The sequence below is a fragment of the Megalops cyprinoides genome, chromosome 21 (genome assembly GCF_013368585.1).
Source record: "Megalops cyprinoides isolate fMegCyp1 chromosome 21, fMegCyp1.pri, whole genome shotgun sequence".
NCBI lineage: Eukaryota > Metazoa > Chordata > Actinopteri > Elopiformes > Megalopidae > Megalops > Megalops cyprinoides.
In genome coordinates, this window is record NC_050603.1 from 7,023,369 (window position 1) to 7,047,971 (window position 24,603).

At 43.4% G+C, this 24,603-nt stretch overlaps 2 protein-coding genes across 2 annotated transcripts; one reads left to right on the plus strand and one right to left on the minus strand.

Moving 5' to 3' along the window:
• The first annotated feature begins 741 nt into the window (after positions 1-741).
• LOC118768702 (guanine nucleotide-binding protein G(I)/G(S)/G(T) subunit beta-3-like) lies at positions 742-4,761 on the plus strand. The gene is made up of 8 exons (XM_036515577.1): positions 742-798; positions 928-1,073; positions 1,416-1,479; positions 1,906-2,068; positions 3,071-3,137; positions 3,445-3,646; positions 4,080-4,296; positions 4,655-4,761. The coding sequence occupies exons 1-8, from the start codon at positions 742-744 to the stop codon at positions 4,759-4,761; spliced, it is 1,023 nt and encodes a 340-aa protein (XP_036371470.1).
• A 2,950-nt stretch (positions 4,762-7,711) lies between these two features.
• On the minus strand, positions 7,712-23,538 carry LOC118768790 (calsyntenin-3-like). Its single transcript, XM_036515707.1, has 19 exons — positions 23,238-23,538; positions 22,245-22,311; positions 20,667-20,789; positions 19,104-19,314; positions 18,428-18,636; positions 17,917-18,066; positions 17,353-17,538; positions 16,721-17,008; positions 16,399-16,511; positions 15,967-16,126; positions 15,510-15,563; positions 14,875-15,023; positions 14,040-14,188; positions 13,030-13,256; positions 11,453-11,614; positions 10,550-10,695; positions 10,138-10,273; positions 9,364-9,548; positions 7,712-9,212 (listed from the first exon to the last, which is right to left on the minus strand). The coding sequence occupies exons 2-19, from the start codon at positions 22,309-22,311 to the stop codon at positions 9,063-9,065; spliced, it is 2,865 nt and encodes a 954-aa protein (XP_036371600.1). The 5' UTR covers positions 23,238-23,538; the 3' UTR covers positions 7,712-9,062.
• Positions 23,539-24,603: the final 1,065 nt, after the last annotated feature.

The following is a 24,603-nucleotide window of genomic DNA, read 5'->3' on the forward strand; positions in this document are numbered from 1 at the left end:
CATGCACAAATATTGCATAGCGTTGAACTCGTAGTCCAAGACAGAACTCTGATAGCAAAATCTTCATTGTGGCCTACACCCCCACCAACAAACCCCCAATGTAAGACATTAGCAAAGATGTACATAGGGATAGGGGTAGGGTGGGTTATTATTTCTTTTATATGCTTTTGTTGCCATGAATAACAGAAAAATAGCATATCCCAAGCCATAACTTATAAGACTCAGGCTAACAAAAATCTTCATGGCCACAAGACTTAGTGGCTTTACAAGACCACAGCAGCTCTATGAGATATGGCCATGTACCGCCTGAGGCATACAGGTGACAATGTGTGTACATCTGTGCATGTGTGCGTGCATGCATGAGTGTGTGTGTGTGCGTGCGTGTGTGTGTGCGTGCGTAAATATTGATTGTGTATATTGATTACAAGCAAAAGTGCATAGTGATCAGCAATAGGGCATTGTCAGTATGGTGTCTTATAAAGTGAAGATGTGTAGTGATGTTTTCATATGAGCCACCACAACAAAGATATGACCTAGTAAGAAAACCTTGAAATCAATAAGTTATCACATATCCTCAGTCTGAAAACGTTTACAATTAAAGATCATCATTACTTGTAATTCCAAGGCAATGGCAATTGAAAATGAAATGCTTTTTTACTCTATTGTTCACAGCATTCCATCTGTTGGATCACACTTCCTTTCCCTGGTTACCATCAGTGACATCACCTACCAACTGTCGCCATGGGTGAGATGGAACAGATGCGCAAGGAGGCTAATACCCTCAAAGAGCAGATTGCTGTAAGTTGATGAACATAAAATATGTCTATGAATTTGTCTTGTAATTATTAATGCTGTGGATATTCATTTCTTCAGGGGAATTAGCGGGAATTTTTGAATAACAATGGCAATTCCACCTCTCACCACCAGGCGGCACGCAAAGCAGCTCAGGACACAACCATGGATTCAGTGGCCTCTGGGTCAGCAGCAGTTGGCCGTATCCAGCTAAAGACCAGGAGGACACTAAAAGGTCATCTGGCCAAAATCTATGCCATGCATTGGTCCACTGACTCCAGGTATGAGGCCTTTCTGCACACCCTGTTCATAGACAGTCATCTGCAAAAAAGCGTGCTCATTGCAAGGATTTACTTGAGGTTCTTAATGCACTGGTGTCAGGGTAAGGCAGTAGTCATTGCCTAATTCTGGCAAATAGCATTGCCCTCTAGTTTTTGTTCATCCATACCTTTAATCACTCAATTGGATCAATTATCAGGGTCAGCAAAAATAAGACTAAGGCTCGAGGCCCTCCATTGATTAAGCAGCTAGAGACCTAGAAAATCTGAAGCCTCCAGGAATAATTCACCTCCCCCCCACTCCTCCACTTCCCCTCCATCTCTCTCCCTCTCTCCCTCTCTCAGGTTAATGGTCAGTGCTTCCCAGGACGGCAAGCTAATTGTGTGGGACAGCTACACCACCAACAAGGTAAAAGGAGACGCACTTATCGGGTGTCAGCAGCCGAAAATTGTCCAAAAATTTCTCCATTTTCATGTTTTGCTTTCATCAAAAACCTGGATAAAAGATCAAAGCAGTCAAGTATTTATTTCTGAAGTACTAGAAAAAGCATAATACATTTAATCATTCATCATAAATATATTGTTTTCCCAAAAAGGAAATGTCATTGTATTATAAATATACTTTTCCCCTTCTCTGGCTGAGAGAAATTACACCTAAGAGACACCATGGCCAGCTGTTAAAGGCTTCACATCAGACTTTTTCAGAGCGGCAACACTGAAACCTAAAAATTCTCTTTATCAGTCTTTGAATACACTGTTTCTTCCTGTCCAATCAGAAGCGAAGTGCCCATTGTACGGAACTGACCCCTCTCTCTCCCTCTCTCCCCCTCCACAGGTGAACGCCATCCCCCTCAAGTCTTCATGGGTGATGACGTGTGCATTTGCACCCTCTGGGAATCTGGTGGCGAGCGGTGGTTTGGACAACATGTGCACCGTCTACAACCTGAAGGGCAAGGATGGCAACGTCAGAGTCTTGAAAGAGTTGGACGCTCACACAGGTACTTGACTCAGGTGCCGCTGAGGGACCTCTTTAGCCATTTGCTTTGCAATGCTGTATATAGTTCCATAACAGCTGTCTTTGAATGATGCTGTTATTAGTTAGTAACTTGATCAACCTTCATATGAGCAGCTGGCTAACTCAGTAGCAGAACTTGCACCATTCCCTACATTATCTATTCACTTCACTAAGTAGCGAACTACCCATGATGCAATGGGCAATTTGATTCTTTTAAATGAATTGATCCATTTGCTTCAATTTTGGATGAGCCATTTTGATCACTTAGCACAGCCATATCAGGAAAAATAACACAGCAGATCGGGTGCCATGGACATGTTAGCAATTCAGATATGCTCTCACATTCCTATGGTAATTCTTATCGTCTGAGACCATGACACAACTGTAATCATGCTTAAAAGATTACAAACCAAGCAATTTAACAATGGTATGGGCACCTTGCACAACTAATCACATAGACCTGATATGAAAAAAGGAAGCAGGTGCATACTTCTCGCTCCTTCCACTGAATCCTATTCAACGTCTGATTCATTCATCCTAATCTGATTCGTAATTTGTGCAGATACATGAATGATCAGTTGAATCTCATTTGTAACTGTAAGAGCCTCTTGAATCAGCAGCTGTTGTAGTTATCTGAATCTCATTTGTAATTTTGAGAGCCATATGAATCAGCAGCTCATTCAGTCATCCGAATCTCATAAGTAATTTGCAGAACCATATGAATCAGAAGCTGATTCAGTAATCTCATTTGTAATTTGGCAAATCTATATAAATCTCTCGAAGTACATCAACGGAGTCTTGTTCAGGTACTCGGGCCCGCTTGTACTGAGACTGGGTTTTGATTCACTGCATTGTAAATGAATTAGAGCACCTGTTGAGGGCCCATTGATCAACAGCCGTCATGCCCGAGGGACAGCCTCAAACAGAAGATGGAGGCTCCTTTGACAGACTGCAGTTAACATCCCTTATCTTTGTTCTTGCCCAGGTTACCTCTCCTGCTGCCGCTTCCTGAGTGACACTGAGATCATCACCAGCTCAGGGGACACCACCTGGTAATCAGTCATCACTTTTTTCCAGCACTTCCTCCCCAGCAATGGCAGAGAGCGCCATCTGCTGGCAAATGGAGCATACCGCTCTCCAGTTTGTCACAGCTATGGCGGCTTTTTTTTTTTTTTTCATAAATGTCGGTTGTCCTGGTGGACTCCTCCAGTGACCGCTGCATGGTTTTGACATTTCTTGATGTATACTGAATGTATACTGAAGTTGTTCTGACTCCCTGTCCAACCCTTTCTCTCTTCCCCTCTCTCTCTCTCTCCCTCTCTCTCCCTCTCTCTCTCTCTCTCTCTCTCTCTTTGCCAGTGCATTGTGGGACCTCGAGACTGGCAAGCAGAAGACAGTCTTCATGAGCCACGTGGGCGACTGCATGTCCCTGGCTTTGTCCCCCGACATGAACACATTCATCTCTGGAGCCTGTGACTCCCAGGCCAAGCTGTGGGACATCAGAGACGGCACCTGCAAACAGACCTTCCAGGGCCACACCAGCGACATCAACGCCATTTCGGTGAGAAACAAAGACACTTATTGCATTTCATTACATTCATTTAGCAGACTCTCATCCAGAGTGACTACCAGCACAACAGAACATAAGTGTATTCATTCAAGTTAAACAATGCCAGACCATTCAAGCCCTAACACACACATACAGACAGACACACACACACACACGCACACACAGTTATGTGCAAAGGAACACACACATATAAATTCAGACACTGCAGCGTGCACCCACACGTGCACACAAATTAATTTCAAATCAAAGCAAAAATACTCTGAACTTTCCAAAGAGAGAGACAGAAAAGATTCATGCCATACTGTGACTGACAGGACTGTACCATATGCAGTACACACAGGAATCTAGACTCTCTCCCATTTCTGTGACCTCCATGGTGGTTAAAACCATTTTCTCATACTCTTTTACTTCCATTGCCCCTCAGTTCTTCCCCAACGGCACCGCCATAGTTACGGGCTCAGACGATTGCAGCTGCAAGATGTACGACCTGCGCTCCGACCAGGAGCTGCTTACCTACTCGGACTCCTCCATCAACTGCGGAGTCACCTCGCTGGCCCTGTCCATCTCCGGCCGCCTCATCATGGCCGGCTACGATGACTTCAACTGCAACATCTGGGACTCGCTCAAGGCTGAGAAAATTGGTGAGTGTGACAGCAAGGGGCCGCAGGAGCTACAGGAGGTTTTTGGGGGGGGCGGTGAGGGGGGGAGTTGCGTGGTGCAATGGTGGAGTGTGGGAGGATGACTGCTCGGGGAGTGTCGTTAGCCTGGTCTGACACTGTTGCTCATTCAACTTGAAAGGATACAGTTATGTTATATTGTGATTGAAGTCGCTCTGAGGAAGAGCGTCTGCTAAATGAATGTAATGTAATGTCATGAGGGGCAGGGACAGAGTGAAAGGTGACTATAGGAGGTGGGACAAAAATGTTGTGTCAGAGTCGGTTGCACATGTAAAACGTTTATGAACTGGATGCCATTGCTCCCTCCCTCTCTCTTTTCCAGGAGTTTTGGCTGGTCATGACAACAGAGTGAGCTGCACCGGAGTGCCACCTGATGGCATGTGCGTCTGCACAGGATCCTGGGATAGCTTCCTGAAGATCTGGAACTGAGCTGGTCCTCCAGAGGCGGAGTGTGTGAGAGACAGAGGGAGAGAGAGAAAGAGAGGAAGAGAGAGAGGGAAGGGAGGAGAGAGAACAGGGGTTTAAGCAGAGGAGGAAAATGAACCAAGAGGCAGAATTTTTTGAGAAGCAGAATCGGACTTTCTTAGACCATGTTCACAGCATCTCAAACAGCTCAAAGAGTACACTGCATTATATTTGCAGTTATTGGTAAGAATATCTCATCAATCACCACCAAAATAGAACAAGTAATCTTTTAAGAAACGAAAAATATGCTCTTACTGTATCTATGTAAAGAATGATAATTTTGTTGATAGTTTTTGTCAAAAGAGAATTAAATAAATACAGAATTAAACATATCCATAAATAAATTGAGATTTAGCACAGCAGGTTTGTCTTTTTTGTCTGTAAGATTTTTTTGATTGCCCACCCAATAGCAGTTACCATGTTTGTTTGTATTTTTTAGATAATTATTTTAGGTGCAGGGTTGATGCACAGTACTAGTTCCCCATATATCTACTGGTGTGTGTGCAACTGCTAAATGGTTGCTGTCATTTTGGCTTCATGAGGATGTGAAAAAAAACAATAGCGTAATCTGAATTTAGGCCAAAATCACAGCTGTTTGTTTACTACAAAATCCTGGTCAGAAAGACAGCAGAAAAGCAATATGACATTATTACTGCATTGCAAACGCTGACCAGAGTTTAATAATGACTATTTCCTACTGCCATTGGAATTTGCCTATACCAGCATGTTATGTCACATCTGAATAATAATGGTACTGTGTTAAATTGTATGATAATTGTGTGCAGTGCAGACAAGCAGTACACTGTAGTGCAATGTATTATATATCTTTTTCCCACCGACAGCTGTATCATACTGTACTGTTTTTGGGTTACACGAAGGAAGCTGAAATATGTGTGCCGCATAATGACTAATATATGAATCATACCCCCTTAAAAGTACTACAGTTTTGTTGTGATTTTCCACATATTCAGTCTGTTAAGAGTGACTGTGATTACCATACCTTTGAAATAAATCTAGAATTCTGCAACGAACAGCCTCCGAATCTATGCGTGGGATTGTCCACAGTGAGGGATGACACACACACCTGAACAAAACGTAAAAGCCGTACTGACCGTGTAGAATGCGGCAGGCGGGTCGGCAGTGTCGCATAGCGGTAAGGAGCAGGACTGGTAACCGAAAGGTTAACCCACAATTGCCTCAGTAAATATCCAGCTGTATAAAATGGTACCGTAAAAAATCGTAACCTGCGTGAGTCACTCTAGATGAGAGCATCTGCTAATTGCCAATGATGTAACACAGCACACCCGGATGGAAGTGAATACATGAGAATCCTGAATGTGGAATGAAATGCATTTTTTTATCATTTCATATACACCAAAATCCACCCAGGGTGGCTCCTTAGGTAAGCAGACCTTGTGCCAGGTGTGACATTGCATGGACAAAAGTTACGCAGAATAGAGAGACACTGTTGCACACTCATGAGCCACTCTTTCCTTAATCAACCTGCAAGAAACTGCTACATTACATTAAATTGTTGCTGTTTAGCAGACGTAAGTCGCTCTTATCCAGAGCGACTTACGTAGGTTAGTTTGATCATTTACACTGCTGTATATTTACTGAGGCAATTGTAGATTAAGTACCTTGGCCAAGGGTACAGCAGCAGCCCCAGCTGAGAATCAAAAAAGCAACCTTTTGATTACAAGCCCTGCTCCTTACTACTATGTTACACTGCTGGCCACAGCTAAAAGAAAAGCTCAAGGTCATACTCCGAGTCATTGCACCACTCATTTATGGGAATGTGTGAAATTTTCTAAATGCAGGAAATATCTAAAAAAAAAACAATAAATTTGTTAAATGTATGAAATCCATTTAATATTCAAAATGTCTACTAAAAGTCAGAAACAGACAGTACAGCCAACAGAGTTCACCATGGTTTATTAGATTATTAAATTGCAAGATGATATACCGGCAATCAGATTGTGCATGGTAATTTACAAACAGACAGCATATACACATCATTCAAATATTTCATTATGAATATTATTGTTTTTTTTAAAACAATTATCGATATAGTGGGTCAATATAATCCTTATCACAATCATTGTTGTATAATATTAGTCATGGGTGCAATAATTATAGTTATATTCATATGTTATTAAAGCAACCACTTGATTTTTAATATTACATTGAAAAACAACAGGCTTACTTTAGTGAGAGGTCGTCACCGTACACTGTAACACACAGACAGCTAGGCAAACAGGGAGGGGGGGGCAATGGTCGGGGGGGCAGGAGCATTTATACAGACAAAACACAAAGGGCATAAGATGGACTGGAATGGAAAGAGCCAAAAAGAGAGTAAGGAGAAAGATTTTAGGAAGCTAAGGAGCACCGGACAGGAGAAATGGAGGAGTGTGGGTGGGGTGGGGGGGGGGGGGGGGGGGGGGGGGGGAATAATATTACGTCACGACAATGTGCCTTTCAGTTCACTGGGATCCAAAAGTTTACATGAGAAATGAACAGATACTCAACAAGCTTGTCGTTATCGTAATTATTACTATTATTATTATTATTATTATTGATGTCCTCCCAACCAACAGCACAGGCAAGAGTTAAAATCAGGAAAAAAGGGTGTAATTCACGTTAATATCAAAAATATTTCTCTCCCCCGAAACGACATCTCCGTCTGGCCCAGTAAAAGAACTGCAGTGCATGGCACAACAATAGCAATAATAATACTAATCATAATAACCATAATAATCATAATATCAAAAATTTCAGTACAATCAAAAGTGTCCAAGCTGAGCTGACATTCAGCATACAGTGAGGGGGGTGGGAGAGACAGTTTCGACCGCGAGAGCGGTTCAGCTGTTCAAGTGGGGAGTTTCGTAGCACAGAGCTTGTGTTGTAACATCGAGCAAAATCCACAACAGCTTATCAGACTTCACAATTATTTCTTGGCGTGTTATGTTTCGTAGCTAAGGAATGTGTAGAGATTGTGCAAAAAAGATGACAAAGTTCTAAATGTTTGGCATTTATTTCGTGTAGGTAAAATCTGTGCAGTTTTGGATTATATATTGTGGTAACTATTGTGTGTAGGCTTCAGTTCTTACTTTGTCAAACATTATCCTTACCTTTAAAAATCAAAAATGAACCTAAACCAATTTATTTAGCTTTAGCCGGCAGGATCTGCTTCTGGAGACAGTGAGATTCTCCACTTCAGTGGTATGACAGATTATGCAGCCCAGTTTGACGATTTGAATTTTACACAGCAATTACCAGGCCGTTTGAGGGTCCATACAGGAAAACAAAGGCACTGTTCCCACTCAGCTCTTTACAGTCGAATTCAGGAAGCAGAATAAAACGAAGGTAAGGCCAGTAGAGATATCTGATGAATTTCTTTGAAGCTAACTATTCTGTGCATTTAGGCTGGGGTCATTAAGAATCCTTGTGGGGATATATTTTTGTGTGGGGAGTTGTGTGACATATGTATGTAATCGGTTGAGCTGATCATGTTGTATATAGTAGTGCAGTATGTGTTGATACAGAAAGATAAACACACAAATGTTAGCACTGCTTGTGTGTATGAAATGTTTCAGGAGGATTGTACAGGCTGTGCAAAGTTCTTTTGAGCTTATACGCTATGGGTGTTTTTGCAGTGGTGTATTCAAGTGTGGTTCTATGTGTTTGGGTATACTCTGTGCTATAGAGGTGTATTTCAGTGTGGTTATATGTATTTGGGTATATTCTGTGTTAACTGTGCTATAGTGGTGTAACAGTGTGTAGTACTGTGTGTTTGGGTATATTCTGTGTACTGTGCTGTAGTGCTGTATTAGTGTGTGGTTATATGTGTTTGGGTATATTCTGTGTTAACTGTGCTATAGTGGTGTAACAGTGTGTAGTACTGTGTGTTTGGGTATATTCTGTGTACTGTGCTGTAGTGCTGTATTAGTGTGTGGTTATATGTGTTTGGGTGTATTCTGTGTTAACTGTGCTATAGTGGTGTATTAGAGTGTGGTTCTATGTGTTTGGGTTTATTCTAGGTGTTCTGTGCTGTAGTGGTGTATTAGAGTGTGGTTCTATGTGTTTGGGTTTATTCTAGGTGTTCTGTGCTGTAGTGGTGTATTAGAGTGTGGCTCTGTGTGTCTGGGTTTATTCTAGGTGTTCTGTGCTATAGTGGTGTATTAGAGTGTGGCTCTGTGTGTTTGGGTATATTCTGTGTGTTCTGTGCTGTAGTGGCTGTGGGGAATGAATGTGCTGTGATCTGGTCAGTAACGACAGGAGGCGGAGTCTCTCCCTTCCTTCCTGATGATGATTTGCTGATCATCACTGATGTCTCCAGGTGACTCCGCCCCATCTTCGTAGTCCTCTTCTTCCTCCTCGATGTCTGTTGTCACACCCAGCTGAGACTCGTATGACTGAGAGACACAGAGAGGGTTAACACACTGTACATGCTCGTCATGTAGATTACCATTGACACACAGCTACAGCCAGAGAGGAAGAAAGAGATTGATGCACTGACAAGGTTTCCACATTAAATCTGTCAACGCGTTTGAATCTGAGCTTTACCTCCATTGGGTTAACAATGATGGTGAGGGCAGAGTCGTCCCATTGGCCACCGCCTTCTTTTTCTCCGCCCCTGACCCCATCAACTCGGCGATGGATGGAGCGGATTCGGAACACGCCCAGGATCACCATGACAACCAAGAACCCCACACAGACCATAATAATAATGGTGGCTGCTCCTGGCACCACTGAGAGGGAAGGAGGGGAGACAGAAATACAGTTGCTTAGAGAAGGATAAATCATATTAAATACATCATTGACCAGAGCTGCAGGGACCGTCATACTGGGTGGCTTAGACTAAGAAAACACATATAGGCAGTAAGCAGAGGTGTAGTGTGTGTGTTAGGGAGAGTGTGTTAGACAGTTAGACAGTAGTTACCAGATTTTCGGTCTGTGTTAGAGAGGCTGAGTTACACAGCAGTTACTATAGCTACAGTGTGTAGTTTCTAGAACAGAAGTCTCAGAGACAGCAGGTACCAGAGCTGTGGTGTGTGTTAGAGAGTCTGAGTTATACAGCAGTTACTATAGTTACAGTGTGTACAGTTTCTAGAACAGAAGTCGCAGAGGCAGCAGGTACCAGAGCTGTGGTGTGTGTTAGAGAGTCTGAGTTATACAGCAGTTACTATAGTTACAGTGTGTACAGTTTCTAGAACAGAAGTCTCAGAGGCAGCAGGTACCAGAGCTGTGGTGTGTGTTAGAGAGTCTGAGTTATACAGCAGTTACTATAGTTACAGTGTGTACAGTTTCTAGAACAGAGGTCTCAGAGGCAGCAGGTACCAGAGCTGTGGTGTGCGCTGGGGAGGGCGTGTCCGCTCAGCTCTCCAGAGTGGTGGGAAGGATGCAGGAACTGCTGCTCTGAGGCCAGGAGGTGGGAGGGGTGGTAAAGGCTGTCCAGCGAGTGCAGGAAGTTCACCTGGAAGAGAAGGAGAGGACGGTTACCGTGGGAGGAAACTTCTGCTGGAGATGACAGAACAGGTGGTGAGGACACTAGGAGGTCCCCCTTTACTAACAAAGAAACGTAGGGGTGTAATTACATTTAAATTACATTACAGTTGCATTTAATCATTTGGCAGATGCTGTTATCCAAAGCGGCTTACAAGTGAGGTAGAGTACAACACAAGCAAAAAAACCAATCATCCTTCCCAGCACTTTGCTTAGGTGCTTGCTCTAGACACAGGTTTGGCTTTACCTCCAGAGTGAGCTCGTTGCTGGTGTAACGCCCGTTCATCTCCGAGCAGGACAGCCGGAATCGCCTCTCAAAGCGGGCGGAGCCCTTGGTCAGCCGGTAGCGAATGGACCGGAGGACATTCTCATACACCGAGATGGATTCAGCTCCTGAGAAAGAGAGGTGGTATATGGGACGGGTCCAGCAAGCTGGACTGGACACAGAAGTGTCTAGCCACTGTGTCAAAGGTTGGAAACCGCAACTAAACCCAGCTCCAGTGAGGGCTAATATAAAGGCATTCTCACATTATGACATCACAGAGTTCTACTACCCCACTCAATCTCGGTGACATCACCCAGCCTGACAAGGCTGATGACAATAATTCCAACAGATCATCCTTGCCCAGCAAAATGAATGAGTCTAAATTAAGCATAGAATCTGAGCTCTGCCTTTGGGAGGGATATTGGTGTTCCATAGCTTGTTCTCGTGTAAGAGTTTTACTGCATGGTGCAATCTCAGAAAAACAGGTCCAACTTTTTCTCTTAGACGTCAGCAGAATCCCGCTTTCCAGCACGCAAGTTAAAATATCCATCTAAATGAAGACTCCCTCTGTCTCTATTGCTAAATCAAAATTCTCAAATGAAAGATGTGACTCAGAAGCTGTTAACTTCTAGTACATTAGAATAGTACAAAGACTGGTTCTTTCATCTGCATTCACAGATGTAAGCAAATAAAACATTGACCAGGTAAGAGCTCTTGCCTCTTGTTTCTGGTAAGAGCTAATATTTATTATTCATTCGGATTAAATTCTGAATAGACTAGCATGCATCACAATGACATTCATTGGCTTTAAACAATTGCACTCACATAAAGCCAAGGCTGTTCCAGAAAGGCAAAGCATTCAAAAGGAAACAAGAAATGGGTTACCTGTAATTGCTATGTAAGCTGTCGTGTTGATAATGTCCAGCCCTTTTTCTCTCAGTGCTTCTATGTCCACCATAAGCTCCTCCCTCTCCGGGTTTAGCTCCTCCCCTAGGGGCTGGACTTCACAGCCATCCAGAGTATGGGCCACTGCATCAGACATGAGAGCTGGAGGAGACATGGGGGGGTTGGTATTTGTGTACAAGCGCATACAGAACCAGTCAAAAGCTTGGACACACCTGTTTAAGATAATGGGAAGCACGCATTCAAAGATATTTTGATATATGCTTAAATGCTTGTTATTTGTTTCTTAGAAGTTGATGCCTATGCAGGCCTGGCACCAGGAGAAAATACAGAGGGGTGCAACTGCAATCCACGGGGGTGCACAAAAAGTCAAAAATACTATGCAGACATCGGGATATAAGGAGACAACTGGGGGTGCACTGAGGTCTGTCTGGGGGTGCAATGCACCCCTAAGCACCCCCATACCGCCAGGCTTGTGTCTATGTATGAATTTCTTTCAAAATAAAATTATTTTTAAAACACATTTTTGGCTACTTTGATGAATTGAAAATATAAAATATGTATAAGATGAATAAGTTTTGATTCCTTTAACATATTTTTGGTCACTCCATCGAATTGCAGATTCCATTTGTGTTGTTTCATAGTTTTGATGTCTTTACTATTATTCTAAAATGTGGAAAATACTAAAAATAAAAAAGCCTTGTAAGAGTTGGTGCACCCAAACTTTTGGAGAAAATGTTTTCTCCATCTCCAAAGTCAACCACTTACAATCACCCTTCTACAATGATTGCTGTGCACAAACATACCCAAATTGAACTGCACCCAAAACCACCATGATGTGATTTTAAAAACTGTCAACAATTCAAATGTATTCATTCAGACAGTATTTTTGAACATTCACATTTTCTTTTCCTGTTATGATTTGCCTGCATTACATCTTAGACCACCTACCACTGGAAAGAACAGAGGAAAAAAACATCTATTATGGGGAACTGGGAAGGGTTATAGCCTATAGGTAGGTAAAAGAAATCATCAAAGAAATGCACCAGGGTCATTTTAGCATCAGTGTGTGTGTGTGCGCGCGCGCGTGCGTGTGTGGAGAAACCCTCGGACACTAGCAGGTGCCAGAGTTTTCAGTCTCAAACACTTCTGCCCTCTTAGCTATCAGAGCCAGTAAGTATTAGAAAAAAAAAAAACATTCAGAAAGATCTTACACTCCAAGAGCATCTCAGTTCAAGACGAGCCCCTATCCTTCCACTAAAGCCACACTATCATAGACTGTTCCTCACCAGCTCCACACTCCAAACCACTTCCCCCGCCTCCTCCTGCCAGTAGCTCTTCTCTGTTCACAGCACAGTGATTAGCCAGAACCCCAGATCCATCCCTCACCCCAGACCAACTGTCAGTCACATCCCTACCAAGTTCCTGTAGATTTTCTGCATATTTCTCTCATAAGCTACCCATTCCTCCTAAACATCCATTACATTACATTACTGATATTTTAGCAGACGCTCTTATCCAGAGAAACTTACATAGGATCCAGGGGTTTTTTTACTTACCCCCTCCCTCCATGTCTTGAGCTGCGGTGTTGATGGCGTGGGACAGGGAGCAGGTTATCCTCAGCTCTGGGAACAGGGGGATCCCATGTGGACCCTCAAATTCGGGTGCAGGCCGGGCCAAGTGGGGGCCCACCCCAGACAGGGTGATCTGGGGAGCGTCTGGCTTGAGGACCACCAGGTACCCCTCTAACTGTTTGAGCGATAGGCAGTTTTCCTCGTTGAAGCACCTGGTGAAGAGGGGAGAAGAGCATGCAGGTTCACGACATGGAGTAAAAACTTACTGCAAGTATTCCTGCAGCATACAGCACGCTTGGACTCCCACCCCCCCCGCCGAAATTAATGGATGCCCCTCAACCCTCATGCGTAGCCCACCACAGACCACTGAAGACAACCCCTCAAGCCACCTGAAGACCACCAGCTCCGGATGCATTCAGTGGAATGATGACATCCTCAACACCACATCATGAACAGCTTTGTTTTAAAGGATAACGGACTTTAAAAACAGTCCGCAGGACTGTTTGGACCTATCCACAGGCCTTCAATGACCACACATAATTTCACTTCAGTCCCACTGAGGCCTAAACCAGGGCTGCTTTCACACTGCTACTGTTGTCTTCATTAAATGATTTCTAATACTGTTCTGTTTTAATGTTGCCTTTATTAAATGTGGGTTTCTAATATTCTTCTGTTTTTCTTTTGCTTTCATGTATTTCTGTGCCACTGTTTTCCAAGAGATTCTCTCAAATGGCTTTTTTTTTCTGGAGTCACAGAACACATTTCCGGCTTTCCTCAACTGAAACATTTTTTCTAGCTTTTCAATTTCCTCCAAAAAATGTACAACGTTCAGCACGTTATCACTACGAGATTGGTTCGTTGACTGATTGACAGGTATATTGACCCTGCACTGACAAGCTGATAAAGCACACAAAAACTGCCACCACAGAGACTGACAGGAACGTAGACATTGTTGAGTGGAGCATGGCCGCAGACGCTTATGATGGGCGGCCTACCTGAGGGAGGTGGACAGTTTGAGGGGACGAACACCAGGGGTGGCAAAGCGAAGGGAGTTTCTGTAGGTGACCTGCTGAACAGCGCGGTTGAAGCTTTCGATGTCGTCCCCTTCCAGGACCAGAGTGGACTGGCTGGGGTTCACATGCACCTGGGAGGGGAAGATAAAAGGGGGTGTCACCATCATCATCATCATCATCATTATCATCATCACCATCATCAACCTCATCATCATCATCATTATCATCATCATCGCCATCATCATTATCGTCATCATCATCATCAACCTCATCATCATCATCAACATCAACCTCATCATCATTATCGTCATCATCATCATCAACCTCATCATCATCATCAACATCATCATCAACATCATCATCATCATCAACCTCATCATCATCATCATCATCATCATCATCATCATCATCGCCATCATCATTATCATCATCATCATCACCATCATCGCCATCATCACCATCATCATTATCATCATCACCATCATCAACCTCATCATCATCATCATCATCATCATCATCAACCTCATCATCATCATCATCATCATCATCAACCTCATCATCATCATCATCAACCTCATCATCATTATCGTCATCATCATCATCAACCTCATCATCATCATTAACCTCATCATCATCATCATCCTCAACCTATATGCTGATAAAAGCCTACTGCACTTATTCAATCGGCACAGAGCAAACATGGCCAAAATAAACAGAATTAAACATTACTTTTCCACCATCACTTATTTGTCATTTCGGCCAGCCTCTAAAACAAACAAACACAGGCATCCCCGCGACTCTTAGTACACCTCTTCACCTTCATTCCCGACCCAAGTGTTTCCAGGTCACCGAAGTCCAGCCCCTCCCTGCAGGCGTACAGGCACTCCACCACGCTGTGAGGCTCCACGCTTCCTGGACGCACAGTCACCCCTGACAACAGCCCCCTGTAACCTCCCACAAACCTCCCTGATGTCAAGTGGGAGAGACAAAGACAAACCACAGCTTTAAAAGGCACTGATTGCTATTTTCTATAAGAGCATTCATAGTTAATTATTATACAATGAATGCTCTTACAGTTAGTCATAGTATACTGTTATACTAATATGATTCATAGTATAATTATAATTATATAGTTATAATATGTGCAAAATTGGTGTTTGAAATTAATGCATTTTGTGATCAAAGTCACGAAGTACTGGAAAACAAGCCCCAGGAACTTGTTCAGTTGGATGGACACACCAAGCACACCTCAAGCCAATGACCCTCAACCTTACAAGTCTGGTTTAAAAATGGGCGTGTCCAGTCATCCTATTTCCAGGGTCCTATTTTGCACAAAACAAGGAACTCTTGGTGTCCTTTAACCCAGTGTTGCACTGGCTGAAATGCACCCATGCTATAAAAGGATAAATGCGGCACACTCACACTGCCTGACACACAGTGACCCTGACCCACCTGCGTCTCGGCCCTCAGGGACAGTGTTGTTGACAACATCCTTCGGTCTCTCCTCTGGTTTGACACAAAGACAGAAATGTCATCGTTATCTGTATGGGCAGGCATTCCATACCAGCAGACTGACGGGAGGTTTTTTCAGTGCAAGCAGTGACTAATTGATTGTGTAATTATTTAGTGCTGATATAACTGCCTGACTAAGTGTCTATTCTGCGTAATTAATTGGCTAACAAACCTTCTGCTCTGTTTTGCTGAATGGCAGTTATAAACACCCAATGATTAGCACTCTCAAAAGCAGGGTAAACAAGATGCTTTAAGTGGCTGACTATATTATTAACTGACTTCCAAAATTGCCACACATATGTTAATGACTGAGCAGACCGTGTTTCTGTTGATTTAATGCCGAATAAACCTTGCTCTGTCGAGTTAATCAGTGTGTTCGTGTCGGGTGAGTGAGTACCCCAGCATGCGCCGATGACCAGTCGCTGATGAGGGGCGGGGTTGGGGATGGCTCCGTTGTCGTGGATGAGCGCCGGGTCAAAGGTCACGCCGTCGACGTAGAGGGTGACAGAGGGGAACTGGACGCTCAGGGAAAGGTGGTGCCACTCGCTGTCACACACCTGGGAGACAGGTGTGCGCGGAGAATGGAATTACACAGCGATCTGTGCAGTACATACTGACTGATTGGTGTCGCGGAAGAGATACAAAGCTCCGAGAACCTTTCAGCGACTGTCTTACCCACATCAGCGATCCCTCTCCAGCAGTCCAGCAACTTAAGCCTGCTTACGGCAGTCTCTGTTGTAACCATTTCCATCTGTGTGCAAGTTACCATATAAGCCCTCACCTAAATCCCACCCCCATCATCCCGGCAGCCACTGAGATCCCAAAATACCTGTTCCAGTTTCCAGAGGAACTTGACGGGGCGGGCAGTGGTGACATCAGGCCAGTAGAACAGGGAGAGGCGGCAGCCGTGAACCGATAGGGAGTAGTGAGAGAATGAATCGTCTGAGAAAAGGGAGGGGGAACGAGCGGGGGAAGAGACAGAGAGAAATGCTTTGTTTTAGTGCTCAAACCATGTTGTGTGTGGCTAAAGTCAAAACAGGTCCACAATCACAGAAAACTCGAGCACAAAGCCAACAACTATTGATGAGAAAATGTTCTGTGTAACTCAAACTAGCTCCGTTCTGCCCACGACCAAACCCTGACACGCTCACCATTCCTAACAGTGCTACAGATGATAGTCTCCTCCTCCCTGTGATTCCCTCTCGCCGGATTGGTCAGTGCATGTGCGTTAGCCCCTCCTCTTCTCATCCATAACTGAAGGGTGAAGTAGTCACCGGACACTGTGGCAGCCACTGAGTCGGGCACCACGGCAACATGGGCCGTGCCGTTGAATGAGAAAATAAGCGACGAATCAGAGGAAGGCAGGGTCGGGAGAGCTGCTGTCCAATTGGCCGCAGGTGAAGGGGGTGGGAGCAGGTCGACCTCTCCCCTTACAGCACCTTGAGATATAGAGGAAGAAAAAAATGAACTTCAAACAATAACAGAGAAGATTTTACAAAATGATTCAACCTGAATTGGTAGCTGTTTGTGTTATATCTTCACTCACACAGCCATCATATCCACTTTCTATGCAAAAAAGGCAAAAAGAAAAAGTTGGAACAAAAACAAAATTACAAAATGTAATAGCCAAAAGTGTTACGTAACACAAGCACAGGGAAAGAACACTATTACATTTTTGTTGTTTGATGTTTGCAGCATAGTTAACTAGGCCAGATTGGATGGCTAGGGAAAAAAAACATCCACTGTGGTGACATGACTATGTGGCACAAACACAAGCACTCACCACACAGCCTGCGCACAGATCTATCAGAGTAGCTGTCTCTATCACAGCCCTTCCCAATATGACCGGTCTGCAACTCTACGGTGGCCTGGATGTTCCAAACTGTCTCCTCGCAGGTCTCCAGGTGCAGGCTGGGAAAGAGGGGAATGCTGCCTGACCCAGGGATATACTCCACACGCTTGGACCATCCTGGAGAACAGAGAGGAGCAGGTGACAATACTTTATATAAATGTCATGGAGTGGATAATAATACTTTCAATAAATACTGGTGTGCAGATGAATATTTTAAATCAATCTAGAGGAACAGATGATGAGAATTTAAAAATATAGAAGAGAGGTTACTCTTATCTAGAGCAATTTATAAAGCAAAGATACATAAATCCATATGATAACTGTATATGGATAACAGCATTCCCCTGATGATCTGATTTATGACAGTCAAAATTAACAGCATTTATAAAATACCACTATTTAATGGTCTGTGACATAAAATCTGATTTACAATATATATTTTCTGTACATTCACAGCAGAAAACAGCAGATGATTGAGTATGAATTAGTGATTACCAATCCAGCCGGGCTTGCAGGTGGGTTTGACAGTGACAATGACCTGGGCGTCGGCCTGAGCACGGTTTTTTCCGCAGTCAAACGCCGTCACCCAGAAAGTGTAGACCTGCTGGTGCTTGGAGTCCAGGGGCTCTGTGTTCTTAATGTTCCCTGAGAAACAGAAAGTTGGTTGAACTGATGGTTAATGGTGGTCAATTTGATGGATAACACTACATTACAATACATTATTGGCATTTAGTAGATGCTCTTATCCAAAGCAATGTACATAGGTTACAATTTTTTTACATGCTACCCATTTATACAGCTGGGTATTAACTGAGATTCTGGGTTAAGTGCCTTGCACAAGGGTACAACAGCAGTGCCCCATTAGGGAATCAAACCAGCAACCTTTCAGTTACAAGTCCTGCTCCACTATGCTACACTGCTGCCCCACATTTGAAGCCCCACCCCCCCCCCCCACCCCCCCCCACTGTGAACTTTAAATAAAACAGAAATAATGGTCATCGCTTACCATCATTGTCAATGGCAAAGGGCACATCAGGGGTGATGATGTCATAGAAGCAGATCTGGCTGTACTGCGGGGAGCAGTCGGCGTCCAGAGCCTCCACCCGCACGATGCGGTCAAACAGGCGGCCCTCGGGCACGGACGCCTCGTACCGCCGCTCCACGAACACCGGCGAGAACTCGTTCACATCGTTCACACGCACATGCACCGTGGCTCTGAGAGTGAGTGAGAGAGAGAGAGAGAGAGAGAAAGAAAGAGAGAGGATTGTGACTTTCATGCACGTACACTGACTGCTAGGATATTACTTCACCAAGACACCAAGAGAGTTACAGGGAAAGGACTGTCCACTATTCCATAACACCTTCAGTAAACAATGCTACACTGTTTTAGTAAACATCATAGCTAGCCAATGTTACTAACTGGTAAGCTAAATTAAAGTTCCAGACATCCACCTTTACACTACAATAAATTAATTGACATTGATATCAGATGATCTATCTATTCATGCATAGACTATATCAGACTATTCTAAAGGAGGGAGCAAGTATACTCTACTCTTCTAACAATCTTGAAGAAATGCCCTGATAAATCTTCCTCTCTGAACCAGTATGGTGGCAGTTTGATGTCATACTTCAGTTCTCAATACATAGCAATGCCACATGGGAATTGTAGTCTTTCTCACTTGTGTGACTTCTTGCTGTTGGCCCCATCAGGGCCCTCCCCGCAGTCGTAGGCCTGAATGGTAAAGCTGTGCTCTCGCTGGCTCTCGCAGTCCAGAGGCTCCTTGGAGCGGACCAGCCCCTCGCCCGTCGACCGGTCCAGAACCACCGCTTCAAACTTGGCCGCACCCACGCCGGAGGCACCGCTGTGAACCTTGAACCCACAGATCTCACCTGGGAGATGGACAAAGAGGTAGAAAGGGCCCATTCAGGTAATGCATACCAGCAGTATATGAAGGGAGACAAATAGGAGGAACCTCTTTAGTACAGCTGGTCCTTAGACTTCATGATGACATTTCCCTAATACCAGCATGTCCATGAAGAAGGTCCACATAAATTCCTTTATTTGGTTCTCCACTTTTGCCTTGACTATACAATATATTTCAGCCTATTTAATTTAATCCAGTTACTCTGACCACTTTAAAGGCAATAATCTGTGTGAAGTGTATTTGTTATACAGAGATCAGTATTCTAAATCAATATACTAACCATGAGAAGATGACTACTAATATGATTACTCTTCAGTTTACTCAATATATTGTGATAGACTTTGGCAATTTGCATTTGAATTCAGAATAATAATGTGAATATTTGACACAAACAACAGAACATTTTAGATGGTTCATTTTTTCCCTCATGTTATTGACATATCAATATTCAGTGACATGTCTAGCATGAAAGCTTGGCTGCAAATTTTCATTTTCATATGTTAAGATGAAGGTGTTGTCAGGAACATAATGCATGGCTGTTGCCATATTGGGAGAAAACCCTTCTTTTGGTGAAGTAAAATTGGTCCAAAGGGGAGAAATGGGGAGAAACACTGTATGGGAGAAAGATAATCCTTTTGGAGGGTTTCTTTAAAAATGAGTATTTTCCTTGTGTTCTCTAAAGAGAACAATAATTACAAATTGCATTTATATAGCTCTTTTCATCTTACAGCAAATTTCACAGTCTGTGTTTAGCGCCAACCTAGGCGGAGAATGGCAGCCATTTTGTGCCAGCACGTTCACCCTACGTAAGATGAATTGGAGGGGGAGGGATTGAATAACCCAATTTAACCCAATTTCGTGATAATTAGAGATCTACATTGAGAGACCCAGATTTTTGCCAATACCCCTGGGAACACCTTCTTCAGTGCAATAAGTACCATGGGATTTTCTAATGACCACAGTGAGTCCGTTTAACAACCTTTCATTCTGAATACGGCATCTTCTATAGCGCGGTTTCCCTGTCCATTACATTGACGCATCGATTTTTGTTCACAGAAAAGGCTGCCTCCTGCTGGCCCGCTAAGACTCCTACGAGCTGGTTTTCCCAGCTGATCGCATGTCAGAGCTCTACCCAAACATCAGCATCAACAGCATCATGTTCAGAGTTGGCCAATAGGGTACACACAACATCAGCAGATACAGAGAGAGAGGGAGAGAGAGGGAGGCAGAGAAAGAGAGAGAGAGAGAGAGAGAGAGAGAGAGAGAGGGAGACAGAGGAGACAGAGACTCTTGAGCAGGTTATATAAAGACAGTTACCTGCGTAGTGCAAAGGCGCATCCTTGTCCACGGCAAAGAGCGGTGGGTTGAGCAGCACCGTGTTGTCATTCTCCATCACAATACCCTGGTATTCGGTCTCGATCCAAGGCTTGTGCTTATTAGCTGCGTGGTTGAGAATAAAGGGGGGATGCTGATGAGCGCCAAAGCCGCCTGAATCACTGTGTTTATCCACGGCCTGTGAGGGCTAACTGATACGCCGCACACAGACTCTGTTGGATATACTGTACCTTTATCACATTTATTATGTTTTTTTTTTATATATATAACCACTGACAACCTACCCACAGACACAGCACAATGACATCTTTTTGACAGTTATGAGTGAAATGAAAACGCATCAAATATGTAAGATAATTGCAATTTCAACAATAGATTCATAAACTCATAAAGGCTTTCTTAGACCGCCCCTCTGTGTTTTTCTCAAATCCAATAAAATTGTGAAAAACACGTTACTCCCATGGTTGCAGCTAATGTGGCCTGACTCACGTGAGCCTGTTGGTGTGTTTCCTTTAACCACCAGTTACCTTGGTCATATGTTTACCATGAGGCACAGAGACTGCTCCCAGTCAGTAACTGAGTGCTTAGACAGCAGAGGGAAGAGAGAGCGCTGCAGCTCTGACGAACCAGGCTTGGCCGGATTGACACCAGGGAGCTGAGACATCAGAAGCTTCCTCTCTCTAACAGCCTTACAGCTACATCCACTTCAACCATTTTCTCCTCCTCTCCTCCTTCTCTACCACCTCTCTCTGTCACTTCTCTCTCCCTTCCATTCTCTGCTTCGCGTGATGGACCGCAGAACAGGAGACTCCCACCCAGGCTCGGTGCCAGGAGAAAATACAGAGGGGTGCAACTTGCAATCCAAGGGGGTGCACAAAAAGTCATAAATACTATGTAGACATCAGGATATAAGGAGACAACTGGGGGTGCACTGAGGTCTGTCTGGGGGTGCAATGTACCCCTAAGCACCCCCATAGTGCCAGGCTTGCTCCGACCCCGAGTCTGTCTCTGTCCAGCTGCGTCTGTGCCATATTCTGTCTCTCCCTATACCTCTACACCCCTTCTCTCTGCTGAACAGTTTCTCACTTCCTGCTACTGTCACTAACTCCTTCCTCCTCTGTCTCAGACCCCCTAAGTGTCTGTTTCTCCTGGTCTCTCAACACTTCACAATTACAGCAATGCCTATTATATTGCTATATTCCTATATTGCTTGATGAACAATTGAAAAATAAAACTAATGAATCATCAGATTAACAGTATTAAGTATGCCAATTACAGGGAATTTATGAAACTAATCTAATGTTAAAAATTAATATTACAAAAATAAGGTATAAATATTCAAACGTTATTAGTTTACTACAAACAGCATACCCCATTCCTACCTTATTACCAGCCTAAAATGGGTGAGGGAAAAAAAAATCGTTTGTAACAAGACATACAGAAACCCCGAATAGACACATAAATGGACTCGGAGAGAAAACCAGAGTGCAATGAGTAAATGACATTATGGCCATTAACATCCCACAGCCAGGGAGGGGAATGATGGTACTGTAAACTCACCTTTGTTGCCGTGGGTAACCGAGGTCATGCAGAGGAGAAGAAGAGAGAGAAAATTCATTCTGTCCATCTGAGGGAGGAAGGGAGGCACACACACATCTGATCAGCATTGGCAGTATTTCCAGGGCTGTAACAGCCAAATGGACAGACAGAGACAAACTGTAGACAGCTACCGAGACACAGAAGGACTGCAACTGTTCCCACTGCAGTCTTTGACATCGCCGGTCCTGTGTGTGTGGCCATTTCAGTTAGCTTAATGACGTTTAATATAATGTCAGTAAAGCTCAGTCACCTTGATGTTTCTGTTACCTGGTGTGAGCTGTGTTTTTACAGCAGGGCCTATAGCACATAGTACAGGCGTATGGACACATGTTCACGGATAGACAGAAAAATCGGAACCAAAAACACAGAACACAAGAAAACTGCTGACACAAAAAAAACAGGAAAAACGATCAATGGAACCTTATGGTCGATGTTTAAGTAACACGTATCCCACACGTTTAAATGCATAGCTTCAGCTAACAGATCAGGTGTGTCCGTGTTTGTTGGCCACAAATATCCTCGCATGGTTTACAATGAAAACCTTGGATTTTGAATGGAAATATTACTCGTTATATTTGTCACGTAATGTGAAAAAGTAGGCTGTATTATTTCCATATGTTAGCATAAATGTGTTAACCATTCATATATTCATTGACACAATTGCATGTCCGTGTATAATATCGTCAAGAAAATGATGGATCAAAACATTGTCGTGTAAAAGCGAAAGCGGAGATCGACCACATACAGTTAGGTTTAAACATAAGATAAGCAAGCATGGACAGATCCACGGACACACGTGTATGCGACAATAATTAATCGATTTTGCATAGCACAAGATTTAGATGTTTTAGCTAAAAGCACAGAGATAAAATCTGTCGCGGAGTAATTAATCGCATAGATACGGATGGTAATAACACAAATTTATTCATCCAGAAACATTTACATCCTTAATACCGTGATCAGGTGTCTTGTTACCCGACGGTTCTCTCACAGCATCCGTCTACAGTCCCGCTGTCTCTTTCTCCTCCGCGAAGACGAGTGCAATCGACAGGTAAACGAAGATACGTTTATATTATCTTTTTCATATATTCGTCCTTCTGCTTATGGTGTCAATACTCAGAGCTTGAAATGGAATTAAGGTTGGAATTATGAATATAATTATTGGTTTTGGAAAATACTGCTTGAATATAGCAGCAGTTCTGCTATATCAGTGCCCCCACCCTCTCTCTCCGTCTCTCTGCCCGCCCCCACAGAGTCTCTCCATCTCTCTCTCTCTCTCTCTCTCTCTCTCTCTCTCTCTCTCTCTCTCTCTCTCTCTCTCTCTCTCTCTCTCTCGTTCCAGTCTGTCCGTGTGTTACTGCCCAGCCTAACCAATGCGCGTTTTTCCGATTCTCCCCTTCTGTTTGAATCGCTGTTCACGCAACCACACGTTTACTCCACAGTGCATCAGGTTTATATGCTAACATTTTGCTTCAATGCGTTGATCACGAGCCAGCTGCGCCCGGCACGGCCACACTTTCCCCTCCCTCTCTTTCCCCTTACAGACCGCAAAATGATGTCACTCGTCTTTCTTGCAGGACAAGTGGACAAAGCAAAGGTTCGGCACTTCAGCGAATAAATATTTAAAACGATTTAATACGAAAATGCATTCAAAGCATTACTTTGTTCTTACGTATAAGAGCAAATCTGCGAAAAAAAATGTTTTAGTGCACATCAATTAATTATCACCATAAGCAGGCCTATAACTATTCTTGAAACAATTGTTACAGAGAGAAATTGTTGGATGACAGTATCAAAAACATAGTAAATGCCGGTAACTCATATATCTTTAGAAAAAATTACTTTTGCCGAACAATTGATATTTAACATTTTTAATAAATAAAGTAAGTAAATAATAAAAACCAAATAATTTTAACATATAATGTCTCTGATATGTCCAGCATTACCTGACCATCAAAAATTATTGAAAAAATATTGGTCACCCCAAGAATGGCATTGCAGGGATATTGTCCACACAATGACTGAAATTAATAAAGCCTGGGCTCCTCAGACCAAACTCGCGATGAGTTATGCCACGCTGTCTAACCCAATCTAATGCGCTTTTTGTCCTGTGTCACATTTACATTTTCACTCCTCTTTTCATTTCAGCTGCTTTCATAAGCGTCTCTCTTCACTACCCTTAGGTACTGAAACAGCATCACCTCTTCTACTATAAAATCTACAGACACCTAAAACACACAAAAATACACCACTCACTCATCTGTCTTTCCATTAGCAATAATCGTGATACATGTTATGTCACTTTGTTATGTACAACCGA